Source organism: Muntiacus reevesi, chromosome 7 (assembly GCF_963930625.1).
Source record: "Muntiacus reevesi chromosome 7, mMunRee1.1, whole genome shotgun sequence".
Taxonomy (NCBI): Eukaryota; Metazoa; Chordata; class Mammalia; order Artiodactyla; family Cervidae; genus Muntiacus; species Muntiacus reevesi.
This window is the reverse complement of record NC_089255.1, coordinates 49,455,176-49,467,181: the sequence shown is the minus strand read 5'-3', so window position 1 is coordinate 49,467,181 and position 12,006 is coordinate 49,455,176. Positions and strand designations below refer to the sequence as shown.

The 12,006-nt window shown below is 41.4% G+C and overlaps 1 protein-coding gene across 1 annotated transcript in view; it reads right to left on the bottom strand.

Annotated features, from left to right (window-relative positions):
• Positions 1-12,006, bottom strand: part of MYO1E (myosin IE) — a 211,836-nt gene that overhangs the window by 64,145 nt on the left and 135,685 nt on the right. The window contains 7 exon segments of the mRNA XM_065942033.1: positions 150-212; positions 214-231; positions 3,661-3,770; positions 3,773-3,800; positions 3,803-3,858; positions 9,188-9,320; positions 11,248-11,382. Of these exon segments, the coding sequence (XP_065798105.1) occupies positions 150-212; positions 214-231; positions 3,661-3,770; positions 3,773-3,800; positions 3,803-3,858; positions 9,188-9,320; positions 11,248-11,382 (543 nt within the window).

Here is a 12,006-nt window from a genome sequence, read left to right as displayed (position 1 = left end):
GAGATACTAATTTAGTATAGGTACATGAAGAACTCAAAAAGACAAAAGTGAGCCACAATGATTCTTTTTTCATTCCCTAGAATTATTTCTTTCAAGCCAGGTGAAAAGCATTACCCTTCTTTGTCTTTAATTACTCAAGCTGGTCTTACCTGAAATATTTCAAAGCCATAGATGTCTAGGACGCCAATGTTGTATTCCTGGTGGTCCTTCTCCCATTGCTTTGTTGATAGACTAGAAGAAAGTAACCAGCATGGTAATTAACTCCTTTCATAGTCATATTAAAAATGGGCATGCATGGGGATAAGAAAAGCAGATACTACTGCCTATGGAAACGGAAGCAGACAAGAAGACAGATGAACTGCCCCTTAAAAAAGGCCTCAGTGCAATGTCAAGTTTGTGGGAAAACCACCAGAATCTTAAAAAAAAAAAAAAAAAGAGTAGCACTGTAGAAAAAAAAAACCTTGCTTCATGATGAAAATCATTCATTTCTGGCAGAACTAGTTTTTCTTAAGAAGTCTTGAGAATTAGAATAAAATATCATCTTGGATGAGTGAAGCAAAACCTGTTTCAGAAAAAAGAACCAATATTGCAGGATTTGTAAATATTCTTTCCATTAACCCCATCCAGTATAGGCATACATAAGAGATACCGTGAGTTTGGTCCAGACCATTGCAATACTGCAAATATCACAGTGAGTCACACCTTTTTTTTGTTTGTTTCCAGTGCATATAAAAGATGCTTATACTATAATGTATGTAGTTTATTAAGCGCAGTCTTTTAAGTAGCATTACATATAAAAAAATGTACATACCTTTAATTAAAAATTACTTCATTGCTAAAAAAAAAAAACAAAAGCTAGCACCTGAGCCTTCAGCAAGTCATAGTAGTAACATCAAAGATCACTGATCACAGAGCACCATCACAAATATAATAATGAAAAAGTTTGAAATATCCCAGTCGTGTCTGACTCTTCGAGACCCCAAGGACTGCAGCTTACCAGGCTCCTCTGTCCATGGGATTTTCCAGACAAGAGTACTGGAGTGGGTTGCCATTTCCTTCTCCAGGGTATCTTCCCGACCTAGGGATTGAACCGGGTCTCCTGCATTGTAAGCAGACGCTTTACCATCTGAGCTACCAGGGAAGCCCTAGCAAGTCATAGTAGTAACATCAAAGATCACTGATCACAGAGCACCATCACAAATATAATAATGAGTTTGAAATATTGCCAGAATTACCAAGATGTGACAGAGACATGAAATGAACAAATGTTGTCAGAAAAGAGGCCACTGATAGGTTTGTTCAACAGAGTTGCCACAAACCTTCAGTTTGTAAAAAAAACAAGTATCCACAAAGCATAATAAAACAAGGTATGCCCTGTAGTCAGTTAATGATCATCTAACATAATATGGGAGGAAATGTCAACAAGACAGTCTTTATTCTCAGAGGCAACTGTGGACAGTAATGCCATTAATTAGTATTAAAGCGATGGTAATGAAAAGCAACTTTACATGGATTCAACATTCACCAGGCTTTGGGAAGGGCTTCCCAAGTGTTGTTTTCATTTAGTTCTCGCTACAATCCTCTTAATGACACTGATAACATCATAATGTATAAAACCACACTGGATAAGAGGAAGGGTCTGGAATTCAATTTAAGTAGTATGATGATTATATCTGTGTTCTTGACCACTGTGAAAAGAGGTGTGTTATCAATGAAACAGACAGTGTTAGGAGGCGGGTGTAGGTTAGAGGGGGTCAGTCAGGCCTGCAGGGGAGGGAGGAAAGTAAGAGAAAAATTCCTGGGGGTTGAGAATAATCGGAGGAGTTTTTAAGTACCAGAGTTGTTTTCCAGGCAAAGAAAATGACATTCATCTTTTATCAGCCAACAGGTAATGATGTATAGCACTTAGCCCAGTGCCTGGCACAAGAGTCAGGGCTTAATAAATGTCAGCTCCAATTAGTATCACTTATACAGGGAATCTGCCCCATTACACCACACAATCAAGGGAAGACAGAAAGGAAATAAAGTGGAAGGCCAGCACTGGAAGGTTCACTGAACAGAGACAAGAGATGTAGGTTCTAATCCCAGTTTGGCACAACCCTCCTGCTGAATGGCCTTGGGTGAAATCACCAATTCTCGGCTAAGATTCGCTTGTTAGTATAATGACGGGCCTGGACAAGTTAAAAGCATGACTAATGTTTTGTATAACCCTGACCTTTCTAAGCAATCTTATCATTAATATAACCATAAGAAGTACACAGAATATTTACCCTACCCTGCTCTGACCTACTCAACCCTAAACACACCCAACAATACTTTAAGCCTTACAGATGTTGCCTGGAATGAAACACAGACTTTCTGGACCTAATGGCCAGCCTGTTGTCCGTTGACTGGGGTTCCCTGGGGTTCTTTCTGGCTGAAATATACAAAAGGTAGAGGAGTGAAACAGCTGGAGCTCTGCCAAATTACCTGGGTTTAAGTCCTAGGTTTATCACTTAATAGTGGTGTGACCTTCGGGAAGTTCCCGAACCTCTCTGTGCCTCAGAGTTAGCTTATATGTTTAAAGATAATAATACCTATGTCACAGAGTTGTTATAAGAATTATTTTTTTTCTAAAATACTTAGACCAGTATCCGGCATGTAGTAAGTGCTATATAAGTGCCTGCTATTATTATTCTAACCATTTTACAAGCTACAGTGATTAACACAGACTATCACTGTCAGTGGCAGTGCTGAGAGACTACTTTTCAGAATCTATAAGTTATATACATATATAAATATGTATGTATATGCATATTTAGATATAATATCTGTATGGTTACACCATCATTTTAAAAGTCTGTGGTAGTTAAAAAATACGTCCAAAAAGTCTTTCACACTCCTCTCCCCCCAAAATTGGAAATTAAATCCTCTGCTCTTAACTGTGGGCTGTCCTTGGTGACTTGTTTCTAATGAACAGAAGCTGACAGAGTAGCAATATTTGAGTCCAAGATTAGGACATCAAAACCTTTGCAGCTTCTTCCTTGCTCTTTCTCTTACTCATTCTAGGGGAAATCAACTCCCATGTTGTGAGGATATTCAAGCAGCTCCAAAAACGCCGCCCATATAGCAAGGAACTGAGGCATCCTGCCAATAGACATATGGACACCATCTTGGAACCAGATTCTCCAACCCTCGTCAAGCCCTGTAGTTCTAATCAGCATCTTTTTGCCCTCTCATCCCTGAGTCAGAACCACCAAACTAAGTCACCTCCAAATAGCTGATCCACAGAAACTGTGAAAAAATAAATGCTTACTATTTTAAGCCACTAAGTTTTGGGTTAATTTGTAACATAACAATAGGTGACAAATACAAAATTCTAGACCTTTAAGCTGAAAGATTTATGACAGTGGGGCCTCCCCTTTTTCTGGTCTGTAGTTCTGGCTTTACTAAATATTTTGTCCACAAAAAGCTGTTACCATATTTTTTCGCTGGACAATACTAGAAGTAAAAGTGGAAAAGTAAAAAAATGGTTCCAGTGTGAGGATAAAAACATGGAGGAGTAAAGTGATGATCACATACGGAATGAGCCAAAACGTGAAAACAAAGCTCTGAGATGTTTTACTCTTTACATGACGTTAGAATATGAAGCCCCAACAAGGTCAATGTGTGTTTACTTACATCTACCAAGAAATCAAAGACCCGGGAATGCAGGGCCTTGGCAAGGGCATCCCTGGTGTAACAGGCTTGCTCTACGTTGAGGGTCACATGGATAGACTCTGACTTGCCTCCCACTTGCTGTCCATCTGTCGGCTTGTTACGTTTTTTCTTTCAACCGGTCCTGGTTGATCCCCAGGAGATAGGCAGGAAAAGCCAAAACTACACAAAACAAAACAAAAAACATGACTGTCTTTCAGATTTTTAACAATTCCTCTCACAAATACATGAAGGCATGTGTGTGCACACATGCAAGAATACCAACCATCATTAGCCTCCAAGATCTTTCACTGTAATGAAGACTGCTTATCAGAGATCTCACACACATCCATCCATTTTAACTTTTCCCAATTTTTCTATTACATGAGTCAATTCCTATGACGACCGAGACTTTCAATAATACAAATCAGTGATCCAAGAAGGGTGGCAAATCAATCCCCCCCTACTGAGATCACAGCCAAATGCCTAAAATGGACATCTTTCCAAGTCTGCAGCAAGACAGCTCGGAAGGAACTAAATGAAGAAACATTTTTTTGGCTCGAAATACTGTTTTTTCTTCCTTTTCGGTACAGTGTTTTCATAGAATCATCATTCCCAGCTTGAAGCACCTGATTTCATCAAACTTATAATGATAACAAATCACATAGTTTATTGAGTACTTACCATGTGTTGGGTTACTAAAGACAGAAGACAGGATATAAAATACTTAAGAAATCTTGAAGACAATTTAGATGGGGCAAAGATAGTTTACCAAATAAAGAAGCCTACAAAAAGCTGAGTATGTGACATGGACAGGCAATAAAGTCCCTGGAGGAACTTAGGACAGAGAGATATTACTGTTTGCTGGGGTGGTCAAGGAAGATGTGGGATTTTGGTGGGGAGAAGGGGAGGGGCTAAAAGGCTGAGCAGGGTTTGCACAAATGCAGAGGAAGAAAAAAGAGGGGAAAGAGGGGAGTGGGATGTGCAAAGACAAGGACCCTGGGTAGGGGAGACACGGCTGAGGTGAGAACTGGCTGGAGATGAAGGTCAAGACAGGTGATTAAAAGATTAGGATGAATTTCTGACGGTGGAATTGAATGGTAGGGGATATTTGGTATGGAGTCAAAGGGGGCCTGGATGGCTTCTAGAGACACATGTTACCAGATTTCCCTGGGGCAGAGTACAAGAGGGGACTGTGGTAGTCACACCACAGAACAAACATCCCATACTAAGGACATGCAGTTGGCATAGCTTGTGGCCTTCAGATAGAAAAGGTGAGGTTCTCACAGCTCAGCAAATTGTCTCAAGCCAAGAAAACTCACCAAGAGGGGGCCCAGAGATACAAACAGGTTTTCTTGACTTTTTGGTCGAAATACTCTAGTAAGAATAAATGACAAGCATGAGATTCCTGGACGTGAAAGAATGCTCAGATTTTTTTCCAGTACTAATGAAAGATTTTTTATGAACACAAATCAAAATTCTGAAACTTGGATATGAATTCTCTTTTTTCTGCATAAAGTTTTGCCAAAATTCTCTGATAAAGGAATTTTTATTAAAGACCTTATGATAATGCTCAAAAATCATAAAGCTCCCAATAAAGATAATCTGTTTGAGTTTCACAGATGGTATTGGAATGTAACAGGCTGACATTTCTCAGTATATACCTTCCAATGAGATTAAGTCAGTGAAAGCATTTTGAAAAAGTGCAATGCTAGAACAAGGTATTTATCATCTATGTGACTGTTGCACAGAAATGCTCTGACGGGGAGAGGGCTTCCTTTTTCAAAGGGCATGTGAACAAAATTAAACACGCTAATTTGCCAATGGCCAGTTTCCTTTAAGTTTAGTTTCACCACACATATGTTTAGGAATCTGGATGTGTCTTCTGCCAAAATGAAAAATTACCTTGCACAGAACAAGGACATAAGATCCCTGTAAATCACATGTGCAGCTTTGCGTGAGAATCAAAAGACACTTAGTGAGGAGGTCTTCATGAAGGAGAAAACTACAGTGTTGGTTATTATCACTCTCACTAGGCAGATAACACGTAGATGAAACATGGGCTTCTCCCAAGCCCCCAACCATGCTAAACTAGGGACACAGTTAAAATGGTTGGTAGAAATGTTTTATGGCATTACCATTACGGTCACAGCTAAAGAAATAAAACAACATGGCATAAGTCCTAGGGTCCTTGAGATGAAATAGACAAGACAGACAAGAAAACAATATCCTTCCAGGCCTTGTATTTTCTTAAGTAGAACAGGGCAAAAGTGAAGGACCCCAGGCACTCGAAAAACAAGGCAGGGAGTTTTGGTCAAGAAGCAGAGTCACAAGCTTAGCGACACAGCTAAGAAATCTAGAGAGGAAATCTAGTACTTGTTTTTCCAAAATATGCTTGCCATGTTTTTCAAGTATAGTATCTTCTATGGCTTCCCTGGTGCTGAAACTGTAGGGGCTGCTCATATTGACTTTGTTCCGGCTATGAATTTCTCTGAAGGTGTATGCGAGAATGGCTGGATAGGAGCGGCAGTTTGGAAGTTCAGAGGCTGGGGGAATGGGTTGGGAAAGAGAGAGCAAGGAGAAGGCACTGATTAATTTTAAAAATGCTGACATAACTCTGGTAGAGTTAAACAGAATTATGCAGGGCATAAAAGAACCCACTAGAAAAGAATGTTTTAGCACATTTTGATAATGAGGATAGATTTCTACTACTGCATTCAAGTGTAAAGCAAAGTTGGATTGAATTTTTCCATTTAAGTATAGGGAATAGAGAGAAACCAAAAAGATGTAGCAAAACAAAACTCCCTGTTACAAATTTAAAAGAAATGGCAAAGTAAATGTGGTTTGTCAATCTTGGGTGTTGAGGGTCTGTGTTTTCTAACCCACTGATAACAAAGGCAAAGAAGGGGCACTGTTACTCTACACCCGTGGTTACTTAAGTAGTATTTTTATTTCCTTCAACAAAGTTCTTAAGCTATTTTGCATTTAATATTCTGCTTTAGAAGACCAGTTGCAATCAAAGTCTTTACAATTTTTTTTTCTACAATACAATAGCTAAGAAAAGTCTGCTTTCTTCCAGCCTTCCCTCTATAACTGTATTCCATATATTAAAGTCAAATATGAGAAAGATAACACAAACCAGCTTATTCATTTTAAGTAATTGGAAGAGTAACAGGAAACCATCTTTATGTCCACCAACAGATGATGGGTTCAAATACACTAAATGCTAGTCAGGCAGTGGAATGCTAATGCAGCTTTGAGAAGGATGGGGTTTCCTCATTTTCAGCAATGTGGATGGACCTGGAGATTGTCATACTGTGTGAAATAAGTCAGCCAGAGAAAGACAAATATATGATATTGCTTATATATGGAATCTCAAAAAAAGGGTACAAATTACAAAATTAGAAACAGAGCGACAGATACAGAGGACAAACTTATGGTCACCAGGGAATAAGAGAGGGGGAGAGATAAACTGGGAGATTGGGATGGACATATACACACTACTACACAGAGGACAGAACCAATCAGAACCTACTGTGTAGCACAGGGAGGTCTACTCTGTAACGGCCTATAAAGGAAAAGAATCTAAAAAAGAGTGGACATGTGTATAGGCATGACTGATTCACTCTGCTGTACACTTGAAACTAACACATTGTAAATCAATTATAAAATAACAAAATATATATATATATTTTAAACGAAGCTTCTTAATGAATTGCTATAGAATAATCTCCAAGATACAATGTGGAATGAAAAATCAACTGTAGAGCATGTTATAAACTCCCACTAATGTAGAATAGTAGGGAAAAAGAGAAGAGTTTCTTAGGAGCGCAATATTCCCCTGAAAGGAATACAACAGATTGGAAACAGTGGTTCCTACTACAGAGGCAAACAGTGAAAGTGAAAGTCAAAGTCACTCAGTCATGTCTGACTCTTTTCAATCCCACAGACTATACAGTCCACGGGATGCTCCAGGCCAGAATACTGGAGTGGGTAGCCTTTCCCTTCCCCAGGGGATCTTCCCAACCCAGGGATTGAACCCAGGTCTCCCGCATTGCAGGCAGATTCTGACTAGCAAATGAGTAGATGTGAGAACTGTGATGATCATGTACTACCCTGAACCATGTTTAGGTATTACCAACTGGAAGAAAACAATACGACCGGGAGAAGGACCTATTTCTCTGTTAAAGCTCTTTGGCTTCAAGCATAGCCTTCTCTGATGGCGATAGCCCCACACCACTTTCAATCAGGGGATCTCATGGCAGTTGCCAATCTTGGGTTTTATCCAGTTGGCTGAGGAGGCTTCTTGGCTCAAGCATCCAGGAAAATACTTGCTGTGTCAAAGCCATGACCTTTTCCTCCAGCCTAAAGGATTGTAAGAAAGCAAGAGAATTCCAATGTACGTCTATAGAAACTCTCAAGAAATCGGAAAGGTCAGTGTTGAAAGGCAAGTGTTCATGACCCTCCTGGACACATACATGCATTTGTTAAATGTGAAGGATAAAGCACATAAAGTATGAAAACATAGTTATTCTTACTGGGTTGTGCTTCTAGACTTTATGGATACACTGTGCATTTATTGTTTTCCACCCCACTCCCTTCCCTGGTAAACATAATTCATGTTTCTCCTTATCAGACAGACATCTAAAGTTAGCAGAACTTCCCTCTTTTATCACCAAAGAGAACAAAAATATAAAAAAAGAACCTTATTTGGAATGGAAAGAGCCTCACTGCACTGTCAGCAATGAGTAGGATACTATTTATTACTGGGCATCTAAATTTATCATCTTGGAAGAATGCTGAGAAAGGAAGAAACGTCTTCCTGGGTGGTTAAAGGATGTGTGGGTTCTGAGAGCAGCCTGGAGAGCTGACCGATGACAAAGAGGCTAAAGTCACACGCCACAGCGGCTGTAGCACAGCGGTATACACAGAAGCAGGAGTGCGCCTCAGCAGGGCGCACCTGATTCCTTCTCAAAGGGTAAAAGCAATCGTTTAGGTCTTCTGACTGCTGCAGAGGGGCCATTAAAGACATCATCAGCAAGATCAACACAACAGTGTCCATTACCCCCCCGCCCTTGTTTTCAGAAACCCAATCTAATCCAACCCACGGGGCAACTTACAAACCTGTGAGCTATCCATATTTACTTACATCCTGAGAGAAACTTCAGGTGACTATTAACCCTAAAGATCAGTTACAGAAAAGATTTTTAGTAGGAAACAATTCTAATTCTCATTAAAGTATCACTTTATTTTTAAACCTACATGTAAAATTCTGCCAGGTTTCCCCAAGGTTAAAGATAAACCAGAATAACTTCATCAGTGGTCCCTAGGTTGGGTGCACAGAAGAGGCACAGACTCTCATGAGGCCCTTCAGTTATGCCACAGCAAGACATGCCAGTCTTCTCAGCCTTTCTTCCCCAAAAACCCAAAGCAGAGGAAAGTGGTGAGTTATTCTGATCAGAACTAAACACTGTATCCCCTCATTTGGCAACCGTGTGCCCAAATCACTCACACTCTTCACTCTCCACGGCCGCATAATTGCCAACTTCCTTGAAGCTGATGTTTCCCAGGTGGAGAATCCCCGCCACTATCTGTAGCACCAGTGCCTGCTCCTCCGCAAAGATCCCAATTACGTTCATGGCATGCTGGAAGAGGGGAGAGAAACGACCCAGACAAGTCGGTCACCAGCTATGGAAGCATATCAGAAAGAAACCAAAGCTTGGATGGGGTTGTGCAGTTACACATGGCTTAGTCTGCAACGGTAGCTGGAAGTCACCATAAGACAGTTTCACTGACCAATGCCCTCTCACACGTTCAAATCTCAACACGGTGCTGGAAAGGTAGTTTAGTCTTGAAATTTCTTTTTTGTGGTTTGGTCACTCAGTCATGCCCAACTCTTCTGTGACTCCATGGACTGTAACCCACCAAGCTCCTCAGTCTCTGGGATGCTCTAGGCAGGAATACTAGAGCGGGTTGCCATTTCCTTCTCCAGGGGATCTTCCCGACCCAGGGATTGAACCCACATCTTCTGCATTGCAGGCGGATTCTATATCACTGAACCACCAGGGGAGCCCGATAAATAACCTGCCCAATGTGAACATGTAATCGTCTAGAAATACATGCGAGAAGGCTCTGGAGAAAAGATATTCAGATGCAGAGGCAGCTGCCCAGTCAACAAGTCCGTTCTTGTCTTTTTTCCTTGTTGCTACCCTCTCCCTCTAAGGGCACCAGTGCTGCTTTCCAGCCACTCCAAACTCTCACAGATTTTCCTCTTCATTGGGAGGGCTGAGAATAAATTGTACTTGCAAAATAATCTTGAACAATTCCAGGAAAACCAAATAAAAGCATCATTAGAAAAGCTTTGTTTCTGAGATCCACTAAATTCAAATAAAAGGAGATGAAAGGCCTGAGTCTTAGATACCCATATCTTAAGGGGGCTCTTTTCTAAGACTGCTGCAGGCCTGTCTGCACGTTTTTTCCCACCTCCTCTGAGGCCACGTGGCCCCTTGATGCCACCTCCTTTCCTGACACCTGCGACACAGTCTGCCCCTTTCAAGCACAAATGTCAGCCCCCCTGCTACCGGAAACTGTACCTCCAATTGCCCATTCAGTTTCCCCACTTGGTTTTGGATCCAGGCTGAGGGATGAGCCAGGCTGGTACCTGACTTAAAGGACAGCGGTGATGCAGTTCCTTGAGGCTAAATGGGTGAATGGTCCACCTCTAGAACGTTCTATTTTTTATTTTTAAAATTTCTTTTGGCAGCACCACATGGCATGTGGGCTGTTCATTTTCTGACCAGGTTTTAAACATGTGCCCCCTGCAGTGGAAGCATGGAGTCTTAACCACTGGACCACCAGGGAAATCCCAGAAAGTTCTAGATTGATTGAGTTAGTAAGTTGTTTCCCCAAGGATGTGAACCCTCAATAATCTACCTGAATTCACAGTGTGTACCAAAATGTATACACAATGTAAGAAGAATGGAGTTGGGCCTGCCCTCTGACCTGTAAACACTGAGGTGGAGATGAGATTGAAGGTGTTCTAAGATTCCTAAACCTGATTTTTTTTTTTTTTTAATATTTATTTCGCTGTATTGAGTCTTAGTTGTGGCATGTGGGATGTAGTTCCCTGACCAGGTATTGAACCTGGGCTCCCTGCATTGGGAGCCTGGAGTTTTAGCCACTGGGCCACAAGGGAAGTCCCTCTAAACCTGATTAAGATCATAATTTTTGGTTTGTCTTTGTAAGGAAACAGCTCAACAACTGTGTAAGCTTTCAGCAAACAGGTATGGTAAACACATTACTGAAAATAGTTTCTATGTGAATCAGAACACCTAGAGAGGGGTAATGACGAACTTTTTTATTACCATGTTTAATCATTAAGTAGTCCTCTGGCAACTGGGCTGATGGCTATATAAGGGTGTTTACACGTGTGTTTTAAGAAATGGAGCACTTCCAGCAGAAAGAGGTGATGTTTCAGGTCGCTCTTTGCTTTGTTCACCTCCCCTGCCCTTTCTGCCATAGACAACACCTGGTCTAAATGTCAGATCGTGCCCAGCCTGCACCAGCACTTACCAGAGTTTCCTGAAACTCCTTCTTGTCATCAATGCCATCCACCTTGTAAGATCCCGAGAGGCTCAGGTAGTAATAATAGTCCATGGTGGTGATGCCCAGGCCATGCTTCTGCTCTGGGGAGGCGCCCTCAATAAGCTGGAGCAAGAGAAAGTGGCAAGTGTGTGGTGGAGCCTATGGATCAGGCAAGGGTACCACACGAGTCCCCCGGAGTCCAGGCGATCAGACCTCCTAACCCTGCTTCCTAAATGGATGGATGCTCCGGGTCTCAAAAATACGAAGGGGCTTCAGAATATCTGCTCTCTGTGTAGTAGCCCTAAATCATCTCTGCAAATTCTAGTTCTTAACTCTGATTAGACCTGCAAGGACTGAGAATTCTCCCTTATCTGACACACAGAATTGCACAGTTACACTGGTGAGATCCCTTGGAACGGTGGAGAGCAAGCTAGATTATAACTACTTTGTTCCTGCTCAACTTGCACATGGCTCTTTTTTTATTTTTGGTGGAGTCCAACTCTTATTTTTCATTTTCTTGGTCGGAGTATATTTGTTTTACAACCTTGTGTTAGCTGTTATTGTACAACAATGTGAGTCCGTATCAAGGTTTCTTAAAGGGCAGCTGGACTCGCCAAGCTTCTCACAGCGCGATGCACATTCAAGTGCAGCCTCAGGTCCCCCACGCTGGTGTCCTGTGCCTTGGCTTTCTGCTCTGTCTCTGGTATCTACCTTAGTTCTGAGCATGGGCCCCATAGGTGTGCGAGA